The sequence below is a fragment of the Larimichthys crocea genome, chromosome VI, assembly GCF_000972845.2.
Source record: "Larimichthys crocea isolate SSNF chromosome VI, L_crocea_2.0, whole genome shotgun sequence".
NCBI classification, from domain to species: domain Eukaryota; kingdom Metazoa; phylum Chordata; class Actinopteri; family Sciaenidae; genus Larimichthys; species Larimichthys crocea.
The window spans coordinates 4,310,873-4,331,999 of NC_040016.1; the positions used below are offsets into that span (position 1 = coordinate 4,310,873).

General features: G+C 39.9%; 1 protein-coding gene and 1 non-coding gene across 2 annotated transcripts; one reads left to right on the plus strand and one right to left on the minus strand.

Annotated features, from left to right (window-relative positions):
- Nucleotides 1–1,233: 1,233 nt before the first annotated feature.
- LOC104933146 (protein kinase C delta type) lies at nt 1,234–21,120 on the plus strand. Its single transcript, XM_010748526.3, has 17 exons — nt 1,234–1,411; nt 11,711–11,841; nt 12,075–12,347; nt 14,581–14,749; nt 15,684–15,715; nt 15,810–15,895; nt 16,312–16,441; nt 16,572–16,672; nt 16,827–16,914; nt 17,134–17,261; nt 17,663–17,836; nt 18,054–18,145; nt 18,285–18,347; nt 18,504–18,642; nt 18,958–19,146; nt 19,393–19,521; nt 19,670–21,120. Exons 2-17 carry the CDS (start codon nt 11,733–11,735, stop codon nt 19,826–19,828), a joined length of 2,061 nt encoding a protein of 686 aa, XP_010746828.1. The 5' UTR covers nt 1,234–1,411; nt 11,711–11,732; the 3' UTR covers nt 19,829–21,120.
- Nucleotides 12,724–12,795, minus strand: trnae-cuc (transfer RNA glutamic acid (anticodon CUC)). The gene has a single exon. It is a non-coding gene; the product is annotated as a tRNA-Glu (tRNA).
- Nucleotides 21,121–21,127: the final 7 nt, after the last annotated feature.

Below are 21,127 nucleotides of genomic sequence, written 5' to 3' on the forward strand. Positions count from 1 at the left end.
AGTTTTGAAGGATCTTGATATTAAAAATATTATCCTTGAGTTTTTGTCCCATGCTTCAAATGCTTGTGGTGGTGATGACGTGATGAGTGACTCCATAGTCTGTAATCTCTAGCAGCATTCAATCCTAGTCACCTATTCCATACTTAATCGTTTTCAGAGCTTTAAATAGCTCTCTGCGAGCTGAGACAGGCAGTCTAAATGTGCCGGTCCATTCTCTCTTATAGTCATACAGTTTTGGTGGGTGGGAACTGATGACTCAGCACCACGTGGATCTCTGTGCTTTGTGTAGAAGAGGAGTGGGAATGTGGAGGTGCTGTGGGCAGGGCCAGTATGGAAATATGGCTGTTGTGTGTGTGTGTGTGTGTGTGTGTGTGTGTGGAACCACACCAATTGTGTATCCCAACTTACACATTGTATTGATTTCCTGGTTTACTGGCTCCCCTGCCAAATTCACATTTTATACTTGAGGCAAACATTGTAGAGGTATATTAAGACTCAACACTCAAAATTGCAGCTGCAGAGCTTCACATTCACACATGCCTCAGTTTGCTTCTCAAAACTGATATGTTGTTGGAAACAGAGTCAGCCCCAGGGCAACTTGCTACAAGACAAACTGAGGAAGACACGGCAGTACTCATAATACAGAGAAGCCAGCATCCAAGGTAAAATATCAAGTTTCTAATGTTGCCAATCCTGCCTGTCCTGCCAGTGGAGGTCATTAAAAATAATTAAGGAAATAATGCCTTCATTATTTGCAGAGGTGGAAGAAGTATTCAGGTCTTTTGTTGTTTAATGCCACACTGTAAAAATACTTCCACGGGTAAAAGTCCCACATGACACACACCACATTACAGTATAAATGCACTTAAATGCATATGACTGTAACTGATGTTTATTTTGATTAAATCATTGATTGTTTGGTCTATAAAAAAAAATAAAAAAATCAGATTGTAGTGAGACATTCTGCACACACAATTACCCAGAGCCCAAAGTGACACATCAAAATTAAAGCCACTCTTCACATTAGTGAAGCTGGTAGGATGAAGTGACAGAATAATGCCACTATACAGTATTAGTCTATTATAGTTCTCATTGTATGGCTAATGTGTGCGTGCGTGTCCACTGCACAACCATGTAGTTTCACTTCAGTGTGTGTGTGTGTGTGTGTGTGTGTGTGTGTGTGTCTTCGGGAATTCACCTGGTTGACGTCACATAATCACTCCTCTGCTCCGCGCGCGGCCATAGAGCTGCAGTATAGAGGCAGACAGACAGAGGAACAGAGACCTTAAATTAACAGCAGCCTGACTTCAGCACTTCCTTAAACACCATTGAGGATTTTGAAGTCCGGAAAACCCGTGGATCAAATACCAAACCCGGTACAAAGAAGACACTTACCAGCTTGGCGGAAGAGGTAGGTCACAGTTTGTTGTGAAGCGGTTAAACTTGTTGGCTGGCTGGTGAAACTTGGAGCACGGTGACAGTTTGGACTGCAGCACGTACGTGCCAGCTTGTTTGTAATGTGCTGGGTGTGAAGAGTGGCCTGTATTTGCTCTGACACGGCGTTACTAGATGTATTGTCTCACAGAGAGGCATGGAAACCTCGGTTGACATCAGTAGTAGTAGTACAAGGACTTCTCTGGGAATGAGAGTGGTCGCTGTCGCGGAATGTCTCTCGCGTGTTACACTTGGAGTTACGTAAGTTCTGTTAAGCCATGTTTCAGGACTTGCAGGTCCGGGTAATGTCACTAAACTTTACTTGTCCCCCCCTAATACTGTGGAAACTCCACTAACCACAGCACCGGGAGGCCGGTATGTGTGCTCCAGTAAAGTGTTTCATCCTATGGCAACAGAGGAGTCAGTGATGCAGCCACTTAACTCAGTGGAAAATATAAGTGGGGGTAAACGGTGGCGTTCACTATGCAAATGACCAACATGATAAAGAAGAACAAACCAGAAAAACTTGTATTTAGCTTTAACCTTTACCCCACTTAAAGGTCCCTTTGTGGTATATTAGGGGATAAGCTTCCCATTGAAACACCTTAATACCATGCCTCGAATATCCTTTACTGAGGTGGTTCAAATGAAGTGGTTAAACCCATAAATAATTAATGTGAACAAGCTGACAAACGTATTATATTTTTGTATATGCATGCTCAAAGTCACCCCTTAAAGTAACTTAATCCAGGCTGATTTAAAGGTATACAGTTAAGGGGTCCTCTTGGTGATCCTGCAGCTAGACTGACAAAAAAAAAAAAAAAAGAGCACAGACAATCCCACAGATTGTACAGTGTGAAACTATTCTTGTAATTATTTGCAGTCACAAAGTGTAACCTAAGTTTAAATGCGGATAAGAATGTAGATAAGTGGCGTTGTTTTGATTTCCAGGTTTCATCCTTTTGTTCGTGGCATGGTTTGGCTGAATAAAAGAATAAAAAAACATAAACAACAGCCCTCGGCACATTGTGGTCTAACTTGTACCAGAGCCGGTTTGCGTGATTCACCTGAGACTGAAGTCTATGAGGCTTAAGTGTCAAAGGTTCTTCCCTCATTGTTCTCAGGTTTAGCAGCTGTAATTGCCTTTACATATCTCCCTTACCATCATTCATTGCCTTTTCTGAGTGTTAGTCTGTCATTGAGAAACAGGCCACACGCAATGAGAGCGATTTATTCACTGTCACAAAAAGAAGTAGGAGGACTAGTCTGGTGAAGATTACCCTGCATTCTTGTGGCTGTCAAGAAATCATCCCTCTGAATCCACAGTAGCTGACATGACTTGTCAGCTCCCAAAACACCTTATCCTATTTTGCAATGTTACTTCCATCTCTTTCAAAAGTCTTGTGTCACACACTACAACACAATTGTGCATTTGTGGCAAGACTCTGTATCCTGCTGTTATCTTCTTGAGGCAATGCAGCTTTGTGAGCGCAGGTAACACTATCTGCCTGCAGTCACTGGTGTGTCAATATTGGCTTGTGGCTTCATGAGCTGCTTGGAGGACATCTGCTCAGTGAGGAGTTGCCCATGCAGCACTGATCCTTTGATAGTACAACACGCACATAAACACATGACTGACTCATAAAATTTAGACAGTGTTTGGACTGATATGAGACTGTATTTGTGTGTATGAATAATTGATCATTTAATTTGAGACATGATGGCAGAGTCAGGTAAGCTTCAATAGGTGTGGCAAATGAAAAGTCAAAATCAACTAGTCACGAGCGTTGAGTATTAAAGGTGCAGTGTATAAGATTTAGGGGTCTCTGTTTACAGAATATGGCAGACCTGGAATACAATATGTGAAACGGTGTTTTCATTAGTGTTTAATCAGCTGAAATTAAGAATGGTCACGTTTTTTTCAGATCATCTTCTCGTGTCCACCATGTTGTAATACCTTTTAAAACTGTCGAGTACTAAATGTTGACATCAGTAATGCGCCTACCTTTTTTATTTTAAAGAGATAGTTGCAGATTTCTTTTACAATTGTGTGAATTTTATACTCCTTTGGGTAAAGTTGTACTGTGTGTAATAAGACAACATTAAACATTAATGCACTTGGGATATGTGATTTATTTCATTAACTGTAAAAGGTGGTCATAAAGCGTATTTAACATAACGTTGGTATTGATACCTGGTGTTATTTTAGCAGTAGTTAAATATACAACAATATTCAGACCTAATACCACCAAAACTTTGTACAATTTGTTTGATGCGCCATAAAGTTTAAAATAGTACAGTTTTGTCATGATGTCCAACACATGATTCTACTTGAAAAACACTTGCTGTGATGCACAGGTCCACACAGGCAGACACACAAACACAGGCGATCTGCTAAATCAGCACTGGGTGATGATAGTATGGCTCATCAGTTGCCCTTGGCCTCTTGTTACTACCTCTCTCTCTCTGTCTGTCTGTCTGCCTGTCTGTCTGTCTCTCTCTCTGTTACACACACACACTCAACAATCATGTTATCCCGCTTGGTGTTCTTTGCACGGATGCTATTTTGTCTTAACCAAGGCTTTGTGAACTGTGAGCGAGGCAGAAATGGACACCACCGCTCTTAATATGTGTGGACAGAGGACACACACACACTGGCGGGATTCATTCCATGGTGGTATAGCAGGTTTGACACCATGCCAGAGAGTTTAGTGATACTCAAGAAGAAGGGAGATGAAAACCACAAAAGGTTATCAATCCACAACAGTTAAAGTGAAGTTTGTACTGTCAGTCTGAACATCCAGTAGGTGTTTTTTTTAACAGCTAGGTTAATGCACAGAGAATACATGTATCACAGCTAACAACAGCCATTCCTCTGACTCCACTGACCTTGAACCAGCAGCCTCAGCTCTGGTGGCATTCTGCTTCAAATCACACTCACTTTTCTTTCCTGTCCTACTTTGACCTGATCGCTGTGTGAGCGGAAGGGCAGTAGAAGGCATTTTTTGTCTGTAGGTGTTGGCATCTCTCCAACATCTGTAATATACTGTCTGTTGGCATAACCTCTGTGCATGTGTGTGTGTGTGGTTGGGGAGGGGGTGTTAGAAATTAACCTTGGTTAGTGAAAGAAAGCAAGGCTTTGATTCTTACAAGCTAGTCTCCACTGAAATTCATTAAAGGCTGCTTTGTTCAAGGTTATTAGTGTGTGTGCGCTCACAGGTACAGTTATGAGCTTTCAAGACAGTGTTAATGCGGGAATAATAACATGCCAAATAACCTCAGTGAGTGACGGATTATGTTTTATTTGCACAGTTTATCTGTACAAAGCTGTAATTTTCACAGGTTTTGGGTATTCTCCAACAAACTTCAGGATTGTCTTTCACCATCCACATTTTAATACACATCAATGCAGAAAATCAGTCAAATAGTGAATCTAGCCGAGTGCTTTCTAGTTTATATATGTGTCACCTACAATCTAGTATCACAGTAAGGAACAGTCCTATTCCATGATCACTGTTTATTTTTCACTGTGGATGGATTGTTTTTTTGTTCTTGGGCTATCCTAAAGAGCAGTTCAGGGTGCAGTAGATGTTTACACGCACAACTACACAGGTTATTAGCTTTCAGCATGAGTGTCGCCTTGCTGAGCCTAACCATGCTTGTTCAGGTTCATTATAATCATGTGGAACATGTTTGTTCAGCTCTAATTTGCCAGGCCATTGACTGGCTCGGCTACATCCAGCCAGGCTTGTTGTGGACTTTTGTATCTTCCACTCAGCCTTGAAATGCCCCTCTCTTTTTGCATCATGTTGTGAAGACAGGACAGTCTATTGAAATAACTAAAAGGTGTAAAAGTAGGAGGAGGATAAAAACCAAACAAATTGTGTAACTAAAACGTGCTTTGATCACATGGGGTTCAAGCACTGTGTGGATTTTCTACATTTTCTTCCTTCATATTTCTCTGTGTTTCCTGATAGTGATTACAAACACATTACAGTATATAGTACAAAAATATGTCTAACACTTTCCTGTTACAGTGAGTCAGACACCACCAAACGTGACATATTCTCACAGTGCTTTGTACGATATCAACTGACATTTTCTATTTAGGTAATGTTAGGTAAATTTGACATTGCTATGACATATATTTTTTCAAGTTTGCATGACTAAAGCTTTCATAACAGGTTGATCTGTTATCTGTGTCCTAGTTTCCATCTTCTAGCTTTATTTAGCATCCTGTCAGGGCAGTCTTCTGCTGTTCCTGAGGCACACATGATTCACATCTACTTACAAAGCCTTCTCACAGCCCCATGTCACCCTTATCAACAAACACCAGATAATGTACCTGCATTAAAAACATATGAGAAAATATTAAGTCAGTCAGGTCAAAAAATACCAAAGTGGGTTTAATTAGTTCTACTGATATGCCTTTTTAACAGCAGGTATTTTGACTTGTCATTGTAGGAAAAGCACAAGTGTTGCAAATAACATGATCAATGTTCTATTGAAGTGTCTTAGTAGGCCAGTGCTCGACTGTGAGCCAGCATGCACAGTACCAGAACCCTGAAACAGAAGCAGCTCAACTGAATTCAGCCATGTTTTCCTTTGGGAAAAGGCCTGATTCCCATGTGTATGTAACTGCGTGTAGTCCTGAATATCTTCTATCATGAAGGATGATGATGATAGTATTTTCATTCACATCATGTGAACAATGCAGTACATAGACTCCCAATTTAAAGGAAATATAATTTAACCATAGTTGCCATAAACATATTTTAAGCCAACGTTTCACAGACACTTTGTATCCTTCCTGGTGATGCTATGTTTACTTGTTGCTTGTTTCAGGAGCTTTATGACTTGAGTCTGGCAAGTTAAACACATACTTAGTTTGACTGAGGTCAGGTAGCTGACTTAACTGTTCAGAGGACAAGAACATTCCACTGTCTGCCCGTAAAAAACAATTGGTGACCTTGTGTGCATGTTTGAGGTCATTTTCCTGCTGGATTGTCCTAAAATTGAGACATTATATATAGTTTTAAAAAGTTTTACACTGTGGGATAAGCATCATTGCTTCTTTTGATGTAAACAAACCTTCCTTGTAATAATGGAGCAAAAGTGTGGCTTAGTTGGAGTAAGGGTTAAACATTCATCAATGCTGTGTTGTCAAACATTTACTATATGGAATTAAAGTATCCTGTAAAAGGGATTAAGACTCTCTTTTAGCCTTTGCATGCGGCTCTATGGCTGAGAAATGTGTAATTTACCTACAGGGATTAATAAAATATTAATGATCTACTAATCTCTTTCATTTGTTTGTGGATTTACAATTCAACTTTGCTAAAAGCAAGTTGCTATTATTAATAGCACAAAAGAGTAACACAATGATTCATGTTGTTGCTCTCTGTTATTGAACCTGCCGCTGAAACGTTAACATACAGAAGTGCCCCAACCTGCTAGACCTGCTTGATCACTTCTTCCAGTAAATGACATCTCCACTTATTCAGTACATGCCAAACCTGTGACCTGTTTGTGCTGCATCACCGACCATGGCTTTGATGGTAGTTTGTTTGTTGTAGACAATCACACAGCTGTTATTTTTGTGTTGATTATTATGTTTAATGTAGATCATACAATGGATGATTGGTTTCTCGTCATTACGTTTATTTCCTTGTTGTGTCTCTTTATTTTATTAGAAGTAGTAAAATGTCCTGTACAACACAGGATTAAAGGAACATTACACTGCACTAACTACCATAAATATGGATAGTTGTACATGTGTATTTGTTAAGAGTTTATTATTTATGATCAAAAACTAGAAGGTAGATCACTTTGCTAACAGCAAACATCAAGCAAGTGCAACAAGACAAAATGAAGCAGCGAGCTAATATTACTTAAAGTCCAATAACAAGAATCCCAGCTCTGCGTCTGTCTTTCGGCCTTTTATTTCATAAAGCTGTCACTAAAGACTAAAAATCACTCCCAGATTTACTCTTGTCTGACTCGGTCACTCTAATATTGGCTAACAGCAGTTATAGTTTGCAGTAGTACACTTTACTGACAACTGGTAAATCACTGTTGATTTACTGGCACAGCAGCCAGAGGACATCAAGGGAAGAATACAAAACATTTTCTCCATAAAATATGATCCAGTTACACCAAAATCAGTAAAATAGTTTGTTGGTGTGTGACTTAGTGCCATGAAACGTTTATGTACTTCTCACAGATGATCGTACCCGTAGCGCAAAGTGGAAATGACAGAGACACCATTCACCAATTACATATCAGCGTAACATTAAATTTATTAAAAATATAATGTTGATATAGCTGTTTAATTTTTGGACTTCTTCTTATTAAATAGTGATTCTGAAATGAACTCAAAGCATGCTATGATATGACAGGCAAGAGGAATTTTCGTGTCACTGGAAGTGGCATTTAATGGTGCACTCTAGTTACTTACATCTTGTTGTCCTGTTTTCTGCATACTGGGCCTTTTTCCGGTTAGTGTATAATTTATAAATTCTTTTGTGTTGTACAGAGTTAACACTTACAGCACAGGCAGGTAGTCTAGCTTTTACATTTCCTGGTACTTGGCAGTCAGTCTAGGACAAAAGGTAAAGACTTACTTGAGGGTAACTTAATAGCTCCTTGAGGGCTCAACACACACACACACACACACACACACACACACACACACACACACACACACACACACGCACACGCACACACACACACACACACACAAACTCAGTTCTTGACATCTCACCGGAACCTCATTGTGGCAGGATCTACTGAAGGCAAATCTGGTACTATCTGAGCTCTCCTCATGTCCACCAGCCCGTTTTTCAGTGTGTTGTCTATCTTTTTTTTCTTTCCCTCTATTTTGCTCTTTTCCTCTTCCCACCCCTTTCCCAGTTGCTCATTTTTTCCATTCTCTCTGGGGAAACAAGGCCCTCTCTTTTCTATGCACCAAAGCCAGTGAACATGTACATGAGAATGTGTGTGCATGTGATTAATATTGTTTGTGTCCATGTGTGTGCTTGTGTGTGTTTGCATGCGTGAGCAATATTATGAAAGTTCAAAGTCTGTCGACACTCTTGACTTTACTGAGAAACAATCACTTGCTTGGGAGTCTTTAGCTTCCAGGATCAGTCAAAGCCTTCAGCACAGTGGAGACACTGCAAGAATGTATGTAGCTACCTTGACACACAACGTAATGAACATTATAGAAGGTGCGGACCTGTCCAGTCGCCTTTCTGTTACCTTATGCAAGTTTGTACTCTCACATTTGTTTAAGTATATTTAAGTATAGGGGTATGGTCAAGTCACGTTCTGTAAACTGTATTCCTGCAAGACAAGTTTTTCAAATGTAAACCTGGTAAAACAACAAGTCCATCTCTGCGTCCATCACAACATCGGAGGTAACACCAAGATAAACATGTAGGGATCTCTACCAAGCATCATGCTAGCCACAGTAAAGATGTGGGACAATAAACTCAACAACCTCTGTGGCTGTATCAGTTTTCAACAAGATATGATGGTACCTGTATGTTTATATGTGACAGGTGAACTGAACTGAACTGATTGAATTCAGTTACTGTAGCTTTATCCCAATACAACACATCTACATGCGTAGACACTTTCTATGAATATATTTGGAGCTCTGTTTCCTCCAGGTGCTCCAGTTTTCTTGCAGAATCACTGGATTAGAAAATTGCTTGTCGGTCTGTATGTCAGCCTTGTGATGCTCTAGCAAACTGCACAGGAAACGTGGCGATAGATCAAATGCATCATGTAACTCTGGCACACATGTTGTGTGTTTATTGTTAGATTTCATTTTGAATTTTGTGTTAAAAAATGCATGCAGTTTAAACTAAGTTACTAGTCAGTCAGTCACGAATATATAAGTTAGACTTTGTTCACATTAAACTAGACTGTTGACAGTTTCTCACTTACGTGGTGGCTACTGAGTAAGGCTGTATTCAAACCAAGTCAGGCATTACCAGCCCTCCTGTTCATTTGAGTCCAAGTAATCCATATGGGCTGCAGTGGTGGGGCCCACAGGGGATGTCGAAAAAACACAGTGACCTGCTGCCTCCTACACACCCCACAGGTCCTTGGTGAGCTGATTTAATAAGAATTCTGTTTAATAATTGCACACATTCATACTAGATTTGCAACAATTTGTAGACTAATTAATTTAAGAAAACTATCCAAATTCTCTGATTTCTACTTATCAAATGTGATTTTTTTCTGTTGTCTTTAGTTCTCTGTGACAGTAAATTGAATATTTTTGGGTCGCTGACAGAGCAAGATATTTCACCTTGGGCTTTTGGGCATTTTTATTTATTTATTTATTTTACCATTTTCATTTCAAGTAATCACTTAATTTAAAAAAATAATTGACAGATTAATTGTTAATTGCACCCCTAATTCACAACTGAGACCTGTATAGTGCAGACACTGTAACATCTTATCCCGCTGAGTTCCCAAACTTACTCTCTCTAAAATTCTGCAGTTAGAGTCACTCAGCAAACAAACTAATATGTGATCTAGATCCAACCAGAGCTTAAAATAGCATCTGGTCTACCTTTGTAGGCTGAGCAGTATACATGTACATGAATTTAAGCACACACCGGTTCAGTCACTCAGGACCTCATAATGCATGACATTCAGCTATGTGTAAAGGAACATGAACACAAACAAAGCTTTCCTCCTTATGATGATTTATTTTTTAAGCAGTATCTGAGAAGCTACAGGTACAGTTCATACATGTCCAGGAGTTGAATACTCCCTTGAGAGAAAGACATGTCTCTGTGCATTTTGCTTTCAGGAATGACTAAAACATAGAACAGAACTTTATAGAAGCTAAACATTGTACACTTAGAATGGCTTACCTCAAATCAGAGGTGTGCTGTGTCTTTGATATGACTGTTAATAAACCAAGATTGTGTGTGATGGTGCTAAAGTACACTTTGGTATGGTACTAAAGCTACACAAGATCAAAATGTGCAGTGTAGAGGAATTCTCTGGGATTTTTTTTTTGTTTGTTTGTTTGTTTTTTTGCTGCTTTGGGAATTAGGATGTGGGCTAATATGCCCGCTGGGTCCTGCTAGTCTGTGACAACATATGGGTGACTCAACAGCCTTGCTGACATAAAAGGTTCAGTAAATATTTGTTAGTGCAGTTTTTTATACAACATGAAGCTTCACTGACTTCTCTTCTTTTGTAATCTTTTATAACAAGGCCTCTAAAAGAGGGCACTAGTGGGAAATGGTACTAGTTACAGCTATTGTTTTTACAGTTAGACAGTTTTTTTATCACACCATTAATCTTTGATAATTGTATCTTTGAGGAAAACATTCATTACCCTTCTTTATAGGGAGACTCTTACATACTATTTTGTAATAATTGTGTGTTAACATGTTCTCAATGACTCTGTCAAGGCTTGTTCAAACCCCTCAAGAAACACTTAAAGAGGAAATGTACAAAACGTGTGCAAAGTAGTGATGAGCAAATCTGCCAGTGGAGCAATTCAGCTTAAATGAAGCAAGCCAGTGGACACTTTTGCAAGCTGTGCTTTCTGTTTCAGTTTTACACTTCTGAAATAACGTGTTGGACTTTAGTTTCACTTAGCACAGCACATACACCAAAAGGGGATGAATACCTTTACAAATTACTGGGTAATTTTGTCAATATAATAGATCTGATACTTCAGTTTTTAGATATGGCCTGAAGACAGCTTGATGCTGCATTTTTAAAAAAAAGACATAGCAATACACGAGAAGCGGCAAAACTGAGGGTAGTGTTGACAACTGATGTAGTTCTTCAGAAGTCCTTTTGAAGACTGGCATATATACACATCCAACTTAGTAGAGACAGATGGGAATAAACGGCATTTAAGACCATTATTTGTGTTGGAAAACATCCCACAAAATCAATATGAGTCACGTAGCAAAGGGACTTTACTACTTATCATTTGACTTTGTTTTTTTACTGAGACTCGGTTTTTCTTGGAAATGTCATCCTTTTGAATTTCTGTTTATTTTTTCAGTCCCTTATTCTGCTCTCATGCTCAGTTTGGTATTACCACTCTGTTTCTTCTTCCTTTATTACTGGCAGGTAGTTTCCACAGTTGTGTCTTGGGTTGGAAACTTCTACTTCCTCTGTAGTTCCCATTTGAGGATGCTGTCAGCCACCAACTCTCTTCCTTCTTGTTTTAAGTGCAGAACTTAAGCAATCAAGATGTCCTTACTATGAATCTATGTCCTTATTCCAGGAGGCTTAGGTGAGCGGTCACCATGGCACCCTTCCTGCGCATCGCCTTTAATGCTTATGATGTGGGTGCACTGCCTCCTCTGTCTGACCCTCCCATCTGTGCCATCAAGATGAAGGAGTCCGTCAACACAGGTATGTGCAGATACACACACACACACACACACACACACACACGCAGTATTGTATGCAATCACTTTAGACAGACACTGGAGTCGCACAGTGAGTACAGAGACCAGATGTCCTGAGTTTAATTGCCTTAATATAAGCAAACTGAGATTTTGAGCTGTAGTCATTCCTTTCCTGAGAAAGAAAAAGTACAAGACAAACATTTTGTTCCAGATCATAATCCCAATCTTGTTTCACAGAGCGAGGAAAGACCTTGATCCAGAGAAAGCCCACCATGTATCCAGCCTGGAAGTCCACTTTTGATGCTCACATTTATGAGGGACGTGTCCTAGAAGTGGTCCTCATGCAGAGCACTGAGGAGCCACTGGCTAAGGCCACGGTTGGTGTATCTGTACTGGCAGAACGCTGCAAGAAGTCAAAGGCAAACAGTCGTGCTGAGTTCTGGGTGGACCTTCATCCTTCAGGGAAGGTCCAAATGGCTGTGCAGTTCTTCCTGGAGGACACTGATGCAGGTAAAACTGCAACCTGGCTTCAAATGTTTAGTCATTTTCTTAACACTAGATGTGTATGAGAAGATGACATCAAGAAGTTAAAGTTTAGGAAAAAAGAAAAAACTTAACTTCAAAAATGTTTTTATAAGATTTCCTCAACAGTAACCAAGCAGCCTATTTCTGTCATGACATTTAGATTGAAATATTGCTAGTCTGAGTGGAAATATGTGACACTGCATCAACTTCTAGCTGAGCCCAACTAAGTTCAAACTAGTGAGAATGGCACAGACAGAAATCTCTCATGACAAATGACCAAAAATGTTCCAACTTTGCCAAACAATTGTGTATTCTTGTAGGACCCCATCAGAAAATATGTTTATGCTGGCTTTAAAACAAGTTCCCTGACCGGGAATCGAACCCGGGCCACGGCGGTGAGAGCGCCGAATCCTAACCACTAGACCACCAGGGATTAATGCCCCCTCAAAAAGATGGTAGTCTGTCGGCCATAGCTATTAAGAGGAAAAAACCCTGATCATTTTCTCCTCCTTTCTTTCCCACTACTCTCTTTAGACCCACAGAAAATTAGTTTCCGTCAGTGTTGATATATAATGCCCTCTACTGGCAGAAAGGTGGTTAATATACTCTTATGCTTTTTTTTTTTTTTACACACAGCCGCACTCTACATGATAAGTGTGGAGTGGTCATGCTCTGGGCAAACTGCCCTGCAATAAACTACCGGTCAAGGGTTAATCTACATGCAGGTTTCATATCTCTTACTGAGCTGACTACAGGTGTGTCTATGTAGCTAATGCAATTTTTGTACTTTGAAAAAGTAGCAAAGAAACTGACCACAATGATGAATGTATACGTATGACTTAGCATATGTAATGAGAAGTGTTGATACTTTTTCTCTTGTGTACTAATGCATGTGTCCATTAGGGTTGCAAATGCACTGCGAGTTGGCTCATAGGGGGTTAACATATCTGCAACATATTTAGGGAACTGTATATTAGGCCTTTACTGATATGTGTTTTTTTTTTTCATGCATTTTTATTATGTGTTTTCATGAAGAGTTTTATATTTGTATGATCTGTATGATGATTTTTACGGTCACTTAAACATGTTGATTACCAGCACAATGATCCACCATTGGCAGCTCGACCTCAAAATCTTTTTACTATCATTATCTGCTTTCAAAAACCTATTTTAGTATCACTTCAGCTGTCAGAAGCGGAAGTGCAGGAGAGCAGTGCTGGCTTGCAGTGCTGTATTCAGCTGCCAGCTCACCACCCCAGACAGGGAACCCAGTCTATGGTAGTCACTGGGATCGGTGAGATTTAAAACTGGCTCTGTTCAGGGGGAGTTTCTGCGTGGGAGCAGCACAGTCGGGGGTTCTCTTTTCAGGGTTGGGTAGGGTCATGAGTGTACTGTTGTGAAAGAGCTCCATACACCATCAGCTCCCTCCTACACACTCCACAGGTTTCCTGAAAAGCAGCCCGGGGTATTTTTAGGCATGTGTGAACAGCCCTCCACACTGTCTGCCTCTCTTGTCTGTCTTATTTCTCTTGCCCTCTCTCTCACTCCCACTTGCTTGGCTCAGCTCACTGAAGCACTGTCCAAACATAAACATCTGTCACTAGAATGGCAGAGAGGAAATTAGTTTATCTCCCTCACCTCATCACTCTTTTCACTTTTCCCTGTCTTATCAAATGTCTCTTTAGGAGCTACTGCTTTTTTTAAATTGTCCCTCCCTCGCTTCCATCCACCCACCTACCCTCTCTATCTCTTTCAGAGTTTCTGCCTTCTCTGTTTGCTTCTCTCACGCCTCTTTAGTTGTCTTCTCTGGTTGACTTTTGACCCCACCTCGTGGACTTACGTCAGTGGGAGACGCTTATCTGAGATGGCATTTTTCTGTGTTTACTCTCCGTTTAGCAGCAGTGACTTTGGCCTTCCTCTATAGCTAATAGGGCCTTTTAAACTAAAAACCCCTTGGTCATTATAGATAATGAGTCGTGATGACTGATTTATGATAATAAACATTTCAGGAACATCAGTAAAACTCATCAGCTAGATAGAAAAAAAATAAAAATAAATAAACAAGACTCCTGCCTCATTGCATGCCTGATACCATTATATTAGTCTCTATAAATCATTAAAAGTGTATTTGAATAATATTTCACCTAACTATATAACACAACACATATCTTGAATAGAATATAAATACAGCTGTTTGTAAATTAATCTCTTCCAACAGTGGCGTGTAAGCCATCGGTGAAGGCTACTCCAGAGGATGGCGTCACAACCCTCAACAGGAGGAGAGGAGCCGTCAAGCAGCCCAAGGTTCACATGATCAAGAACCACGAGTTCACAGCCACCTTCTTCGTCCAGCCCACCTTCTGCTCTGTCTGCAGAGACTTCCTGTGGTGAGATGCCAAGTCCTGCCTTTGTTACATTATGTCACTATTATGTTTAGCTGGTTAGCATATCAAATACCTCTTTCACTTTGACTTTGACCTTCAGTATGTTTTGAGTATCTGCTGAATTACAGAGAGACACTGTGGTAGCACTTTCCAAAACTGCTCTGTGGCCATGCAGTGCTTTTCCAGAAGCAGCTAATTTGCCTGTCTGTTTGTTTGTCTGCATTATTATTATTATAATCAGCATTGAGTTTTGATTAAGATGCCTCTGGCCTGGCTTTGATAACTCCAGACCCTTTGTGCAATTGCCAACTGTATGTTTTCTGGGTAACAAATAAGACAAAAATATCAGTTGTCCAATGAGAAAAGTCCAGCCCCCCAGGGTGTTTGTCAAAAGACCAATTAGTGGCGGTTCTAGTTTCCTAAATGGGGCAGTCCACAGGGGTTTGTAATGGTAGAAACAACAGCAGGACTGCTATTGTGAGAATGAGTCACTGTCTTGGGAAATCCCTCAAAGCTGTCATGTTGTATTCCAATAATGTCAGCAACATTAACCTGTGAGGCAAGCCCTTTCCCTATCTACCAGTGTACAGTATGATAAATCCCCTTTAGAGACAGGCTAGAGGAAATCTAATGTTGTTGTAGTCTGTGCATATGTGTGTGAGTGTGTGTGTGTGTGTATATACACACCAATGTATGATCTATGTATTGTATAGTTATACTACCTATATATATATATATATATATATATATGTGTGTGTATGTATATATATATACATATATATGTACATATATACATATATATGTATGTATGTACAGTATATATATATATGTACATTACTTTACATTACAGTACATTAGTTATGCCAAAAGAAAATCCTTTTATGCTTCATGTCAGCCATTACAAGAGTTTAATTACATTCTTTTTTTTCCCATATAGGGGGCTCAACAAACAAGGCTACAAGTGCAGACGTGAGTGTTTCACTATCTGCTGCATTTTTTATTACGTTTTATCCTTTTGAATTCTTCGCAGATAACACAATGTTTGGTCATTTGTTTCACCCAGAATGCAATGCGGCAATTCACAAGAAATGCATCGAAATAATCATTGGCAGGTGCACTGGGACAGCAGCCAACAGTCGTGACACTGTGGTGAGCAAAGTTAATGTTCTCCAACATTAATGTAAAACCTCAACTCACATCTGACACTTACAGTGACCTCATTTAAGTTTTATAGTTTTAGCCTTTGTTATTTTCCCCAGCTATGGATTAATAATGACTATTCTGTATCCAGTTTTATTTTATGACTTACGGCTTATTCACTGTTATGAAGTATTTCATTAATCACTAAGTTAATGCTTAAATTCTTCAGTACAATCAAAGTACAAAAAAAAAAACAATACTAGATTTGATTTTAAAATCACTGGAGATGTTTCAGAGCTTCACTTTGACTTTAACCTGCCACAAAGAAAATTAAAATGGCAAAACATATACATATATGCCCACACATGTCTACTTTAATGATCAGATAGCAGCTTTCTCTAGGTTCAGTGTATTTTTGTGTGTAGTTCCAGAAAGAACGCTTCAAGATTGATATGCCTCATCGCTTCAAGTTCTATAACTACAAGAGCCCCACATTCTGCGACCACTGTGGTAGTCTGCTGTGGGGTCTCTACAAACAGGGCCTTAAATGTGAAGGTGAGTCTAATGTGTTTGCTTGTTTTTTTGTCTTGGATGTTAAATGCCATATGTCTTTCACATACATTTTTCTATTTTATTGTACTCCCTTTTTATACTTGACTGATCTATTTTTCACACCTCTGACTAGATTGTGCGATGAACGTACACAGTTACTGTCAAAAGAAAGTGGCCAATATGTGTGGGATCAACCAGAAACTACTGGCAGAGGCTCTCTCTCAAGTCTCCCAGGTTTGCGACTATGAATATGTTTATTATAGTTTTGTGTTAGTGCTTGTATTAGATTGTCTGTTGTCTGCCAGTCAGTGTTAGAAGAATAAGATCAAATGATTGATTGTCACTATACAATGTCAAGAATGTTTCAGCAAATGTTTTTCATCTCTAGAAATCTATGAGGAAGTCTGATGACTCCAATACAGCAGATATTGGAATCTACCAACCCCTCAACCCATCTGCAACAGCAGACCCTAGTGGTAAGATGTGTTCATTGCAGTGCATACTGTACTACAAAGTTATTTGATTTAAATCAAGTTTTATATTATATATAATATATGAGTAATATTGTTACAGCCTGTGTAACTTTATTTACGCTCTCAAGTCTTTATCCTTTTATTGTATGAGTTGTTTGCATATAACTTTGCATTCACGTTTGCATGTGTATTTACTCTGTGTTTGCAAATGTGCATTTATAGCAGGTGGCCAAAACAAGGCACATGAAGGCTTGAGCCCAGCACCAATCACACCTACCGTTTCCCAGGTACGCCTCACCCTTAACCACCTGGTATTCCACAAGGTGCTGGGGAAAGGCAGCTTTGGAAAGGTAAGCCCCATGGTTCCCATCTTAAAATCCTTTCCTGAATTTAACATGAAATGATTGCATAACACTGAAATGGACGCCAACGTTGGAGTGGGAGATAACAAAAGAGCTGCCAGGCAACATTTGACAAAAACATACAGTCTGTAAAGTTGACCTATTTGAGAATAACAGAGAAGCAGAGGAAAGAAGGTTCATTTATAACCAGACCCATTGCAGTCTGGTGTATCAAACATCCGGTGTCCCCACGGAGGTACACTGAGATCGTGAGCATGTAAAAACACAAAAAGCGGAGGAGATAAAAATAACCTCCTCATTTTGATTGTAATTTGCTATGATTGTATTCCATGAAACTGGTGTGATCACGGTGATGGAGTACTCATTCTGAGTGGCTTTTAACACCTCAGGTGCTGCTGGCAGAGCTGAAGGGGCAGGGGCAGTATTTTGCTGTGAAGGTTCTGAAGAAGGATGTAGTCCTCATGGATGATGATGTTGAGTGCACCATGGTTGAGAAGAGAGTCCTGGCTCTCGCCTGGGAGAACCCATTCCTCACACACCTCTACTCCACATTCCAGTCTAAAGTAAGCAGACAAATACTAAACATCTCTGAGACAAGACAAATGTATAAATGCATTTTCCCTGATCGAGAATGAACAAGGCCCACAGCAGTGAGGGCAACAATTCCCAGTCCCAAGACAAACACTCTCAGTCCCCCTTATCTGAATCCATTCTCTCTCACACGGTTTATGTCTCATTTGTCTGTGACAGTGAGCTGACAATAATGTGTTGTTTGGACAGGAGCACCTCTTCTTTGTAATGGAGTACCTGAATGGAGGCGACTTGATGTTTCACATCCAAGACAAAGGCCGCTTCGATCTCAATAGGGCCACGTGAGTATACAGAAATACTGTGTAAAGAACTATGAGTAATACAGCAGCTGTCATTTACCACAATGGTGGATCTGCAACCTTAGCTTCTACTCACACTAAATCTGTGTTTAATGGTTGTTTTGTACATTTTAACCTTCAGGTTCTATGCTGCTGAGATAATAGTAGGACTGCAGTTCCTCCACTCAAAAGGAATTATTTACAGGTAGGACCAAATAGCCACTCTATACTAGTGTTTGCAGTCGTTATGCTCAACCTGTTATTACTTTGTTTGGATTTTAGCACAGTACTTTAAACTAAATATACTGTGGTGGAGCTGGTTTTACATTGCGTTTTTTTCTCTCCTTCTGTCTTTCCTCAGAGATCTGAAGCTGGACAATGTGATGTTGGACAAAGACGGACACATAAAGATAGCTGACTTTGGCATGTGCAAAGAGAAGGTGTTTGGAGAGACCAGAGCCACTACATTTTGTGGGACACCAGACTATATCGCACCAGAGGTTAGCTTCAGGGCCTGTCTGATGCCTCATTTCACCCTACTACATTTCCCTTAAAATACTACAAACATTTATTCTATAATTTTGTTTATAACAGTAGTTTTCTTAATGTGAAGCCCATTTCTCACCTGTCCTATTCACTGTCTGTATGCCCCCTAGTGGTCATTAGGAGCCATTGTTGTGTCAGCACATACCATCGAACTAGTTATTTATTTGGCTTCTGCTATACTTGTGACCAAGACCAGAGTGATTGTGTGTGTCCTTGTTCTACCTACTAACTTCTGATGTATTCTGTAAATTGTGTGTCTCTCATCTCAGATCCTGCTGGGACAGAAGTATACCTTCTCAGTGGACTGGTGGTCTTTCGGTGTGCTGGTGTACGAGATGTTGATTGGTCAGTCACCTTTCCAAGGAGATGATGAAGATGAGCTGTTTGAGTCCATCAGGTCGGACGTGCCTCACTACCCTAGGTGGATCACCAAGGAGGCCAAGAGCCTGCTTGCGCTGGTAACTATCAGGATTCATATATTTGTTGTTACCAATGACAGTATAAAAAATGGACAGACTGGAATGGACTTCATTTCCCAGCCATGGACGTAGCTGCTTGGTTGTTACACACCTTGTTTCATATAGGCAGAGACAGCATTTGCATCACACAAATGGTTTTCAGTGCATACATTCATCCTTTACACAACATAGCAATACAGTGTGTAGTTTCTGTAATCAAAATGGCTGTCTTCATGATTATTGCAGTTGTTTGAGCGAGACCCCAGTCGCAGGCTGGGTGTGGTGGGAGACATCCGTGTGCACTCGTTCTTCAAAACAATCAATTGGCCAGCACTGGAGAAGAGAGAAGTGGATCCTCCTTTTAAGCCTAAAGTGGTATGAGCCTATGATTTTGTTTCTGAACAAATACTGTGGTACCTGAAACCCAATTGTGTAAATTTGAATGCATGCATCCAGAATACTGATTGCTTCAGTATGCTTTGTTACATTAACCTGACTGAAATCCCTGAACTGCCACCCACAGAAATCCCCCAGTGACTGCAGCAACTTTGACCGAGAGTTCCTGAGCGAGAAGCCGCGTCTCTCCCACGCAGACAAGAACCTCATCGACTCCATGGACCAGGCAGCATTCTCTGGCTTTTCTTTTGTCAATCCCAGACTTGAACACATGATAAAAAAATGAAACGAAATGGCTCTCATATGAACACGGTCTGGGCCCAGCACTTCAAAATATACTCTTATTCCATTATCTATATCTACATATGGTCAGAGTTCAACTGGATGGATAACAAGAACATCTTTAGTTCCTCAATCAGAGGATGAGATAAAAATGAAACCAGGATGTTTGCTGGCATCTACAGGAATAATCATGTCTCAGCTGTCAAACTGTATAGGTGTATAAAAGAGTTTAAAGGAAATTAAGGGAGATTTTTTAAGTAACCAGTGCTACGCTAATCAATGCATAGAAGGACAGTCAATGATGCTTTCTGTCTTTTCTTACTTTTCTGTGATTTTTTTTCTTTGTGATCCCACTTTATATCTATACGAATCATCTATTGTACTGTATCTGAAATTTAATTCACAGGAACCTGGACACCATTACTTAGTTATACAAGTATATACACCCGGCGCTGCACATGCAAGTCAAGAGTTCAGCACCGTATTCACTCTCATCCTGTGTGCTTTGCCTACTGTATGTCTCCTACTACACTCCATCTCTGTGTGTTTGTGTCTTACCACATACATACAAGTGTGTGTATGTGTGTGTGCAGGTATTCTTTTTAGATGCAATTGGTGCTACTGTAGTCTGTAACATAACCTGTTGTTAAATGAACACTCAGTTGATCCCAGATTCTGTGATGCCAATATCTGGGAGACAGATATAGGCATCATAGAAAGAATTGTGCTACAAACTTGGGAAATTTCAATCCATCTGAATTGATTTAATGTTATTGCAGAACCAAATAGTCTCCTCCCTTACTGGCTACATTGTGTTGAGAAACAGGAGGTGCTCTGAGCACACCCCAGAGTCTCACATGCCTTCAAAAGAATTCATGTTTTTTTAAGTTTAACACAGAATTTCTACAAGGTAGTCATCTAGTCTTTTGTGTGCCATTCGTGTCCAACTTCTTGTTGTACATCAAACTAAAGCATTGTGCAAACAATCATTCCATATATAATATTAGGTTTCTGGGCTGTCATCAGTCTTACCGGAAGGTTGCAACAATGGTACACCTATATTGTTGCAAGATGTGTCATTTTGTGTGGGAGGGATGGGTATTTCACTGTAAACACAGGGTCTTATGTGTGTTATAATACTTGAATGTAGGAATTTTAACGTGAAAATAATAGTGCTGTATATGGAAGATGAATATGTATGTTAACTGGAGCTGTCTGAGTAATGGGTGCACTTTTTTACTCTCCTCATCTTTTACATCTGATTATAAATAAATACAAACATAAATATTCAAAATACCTGTTC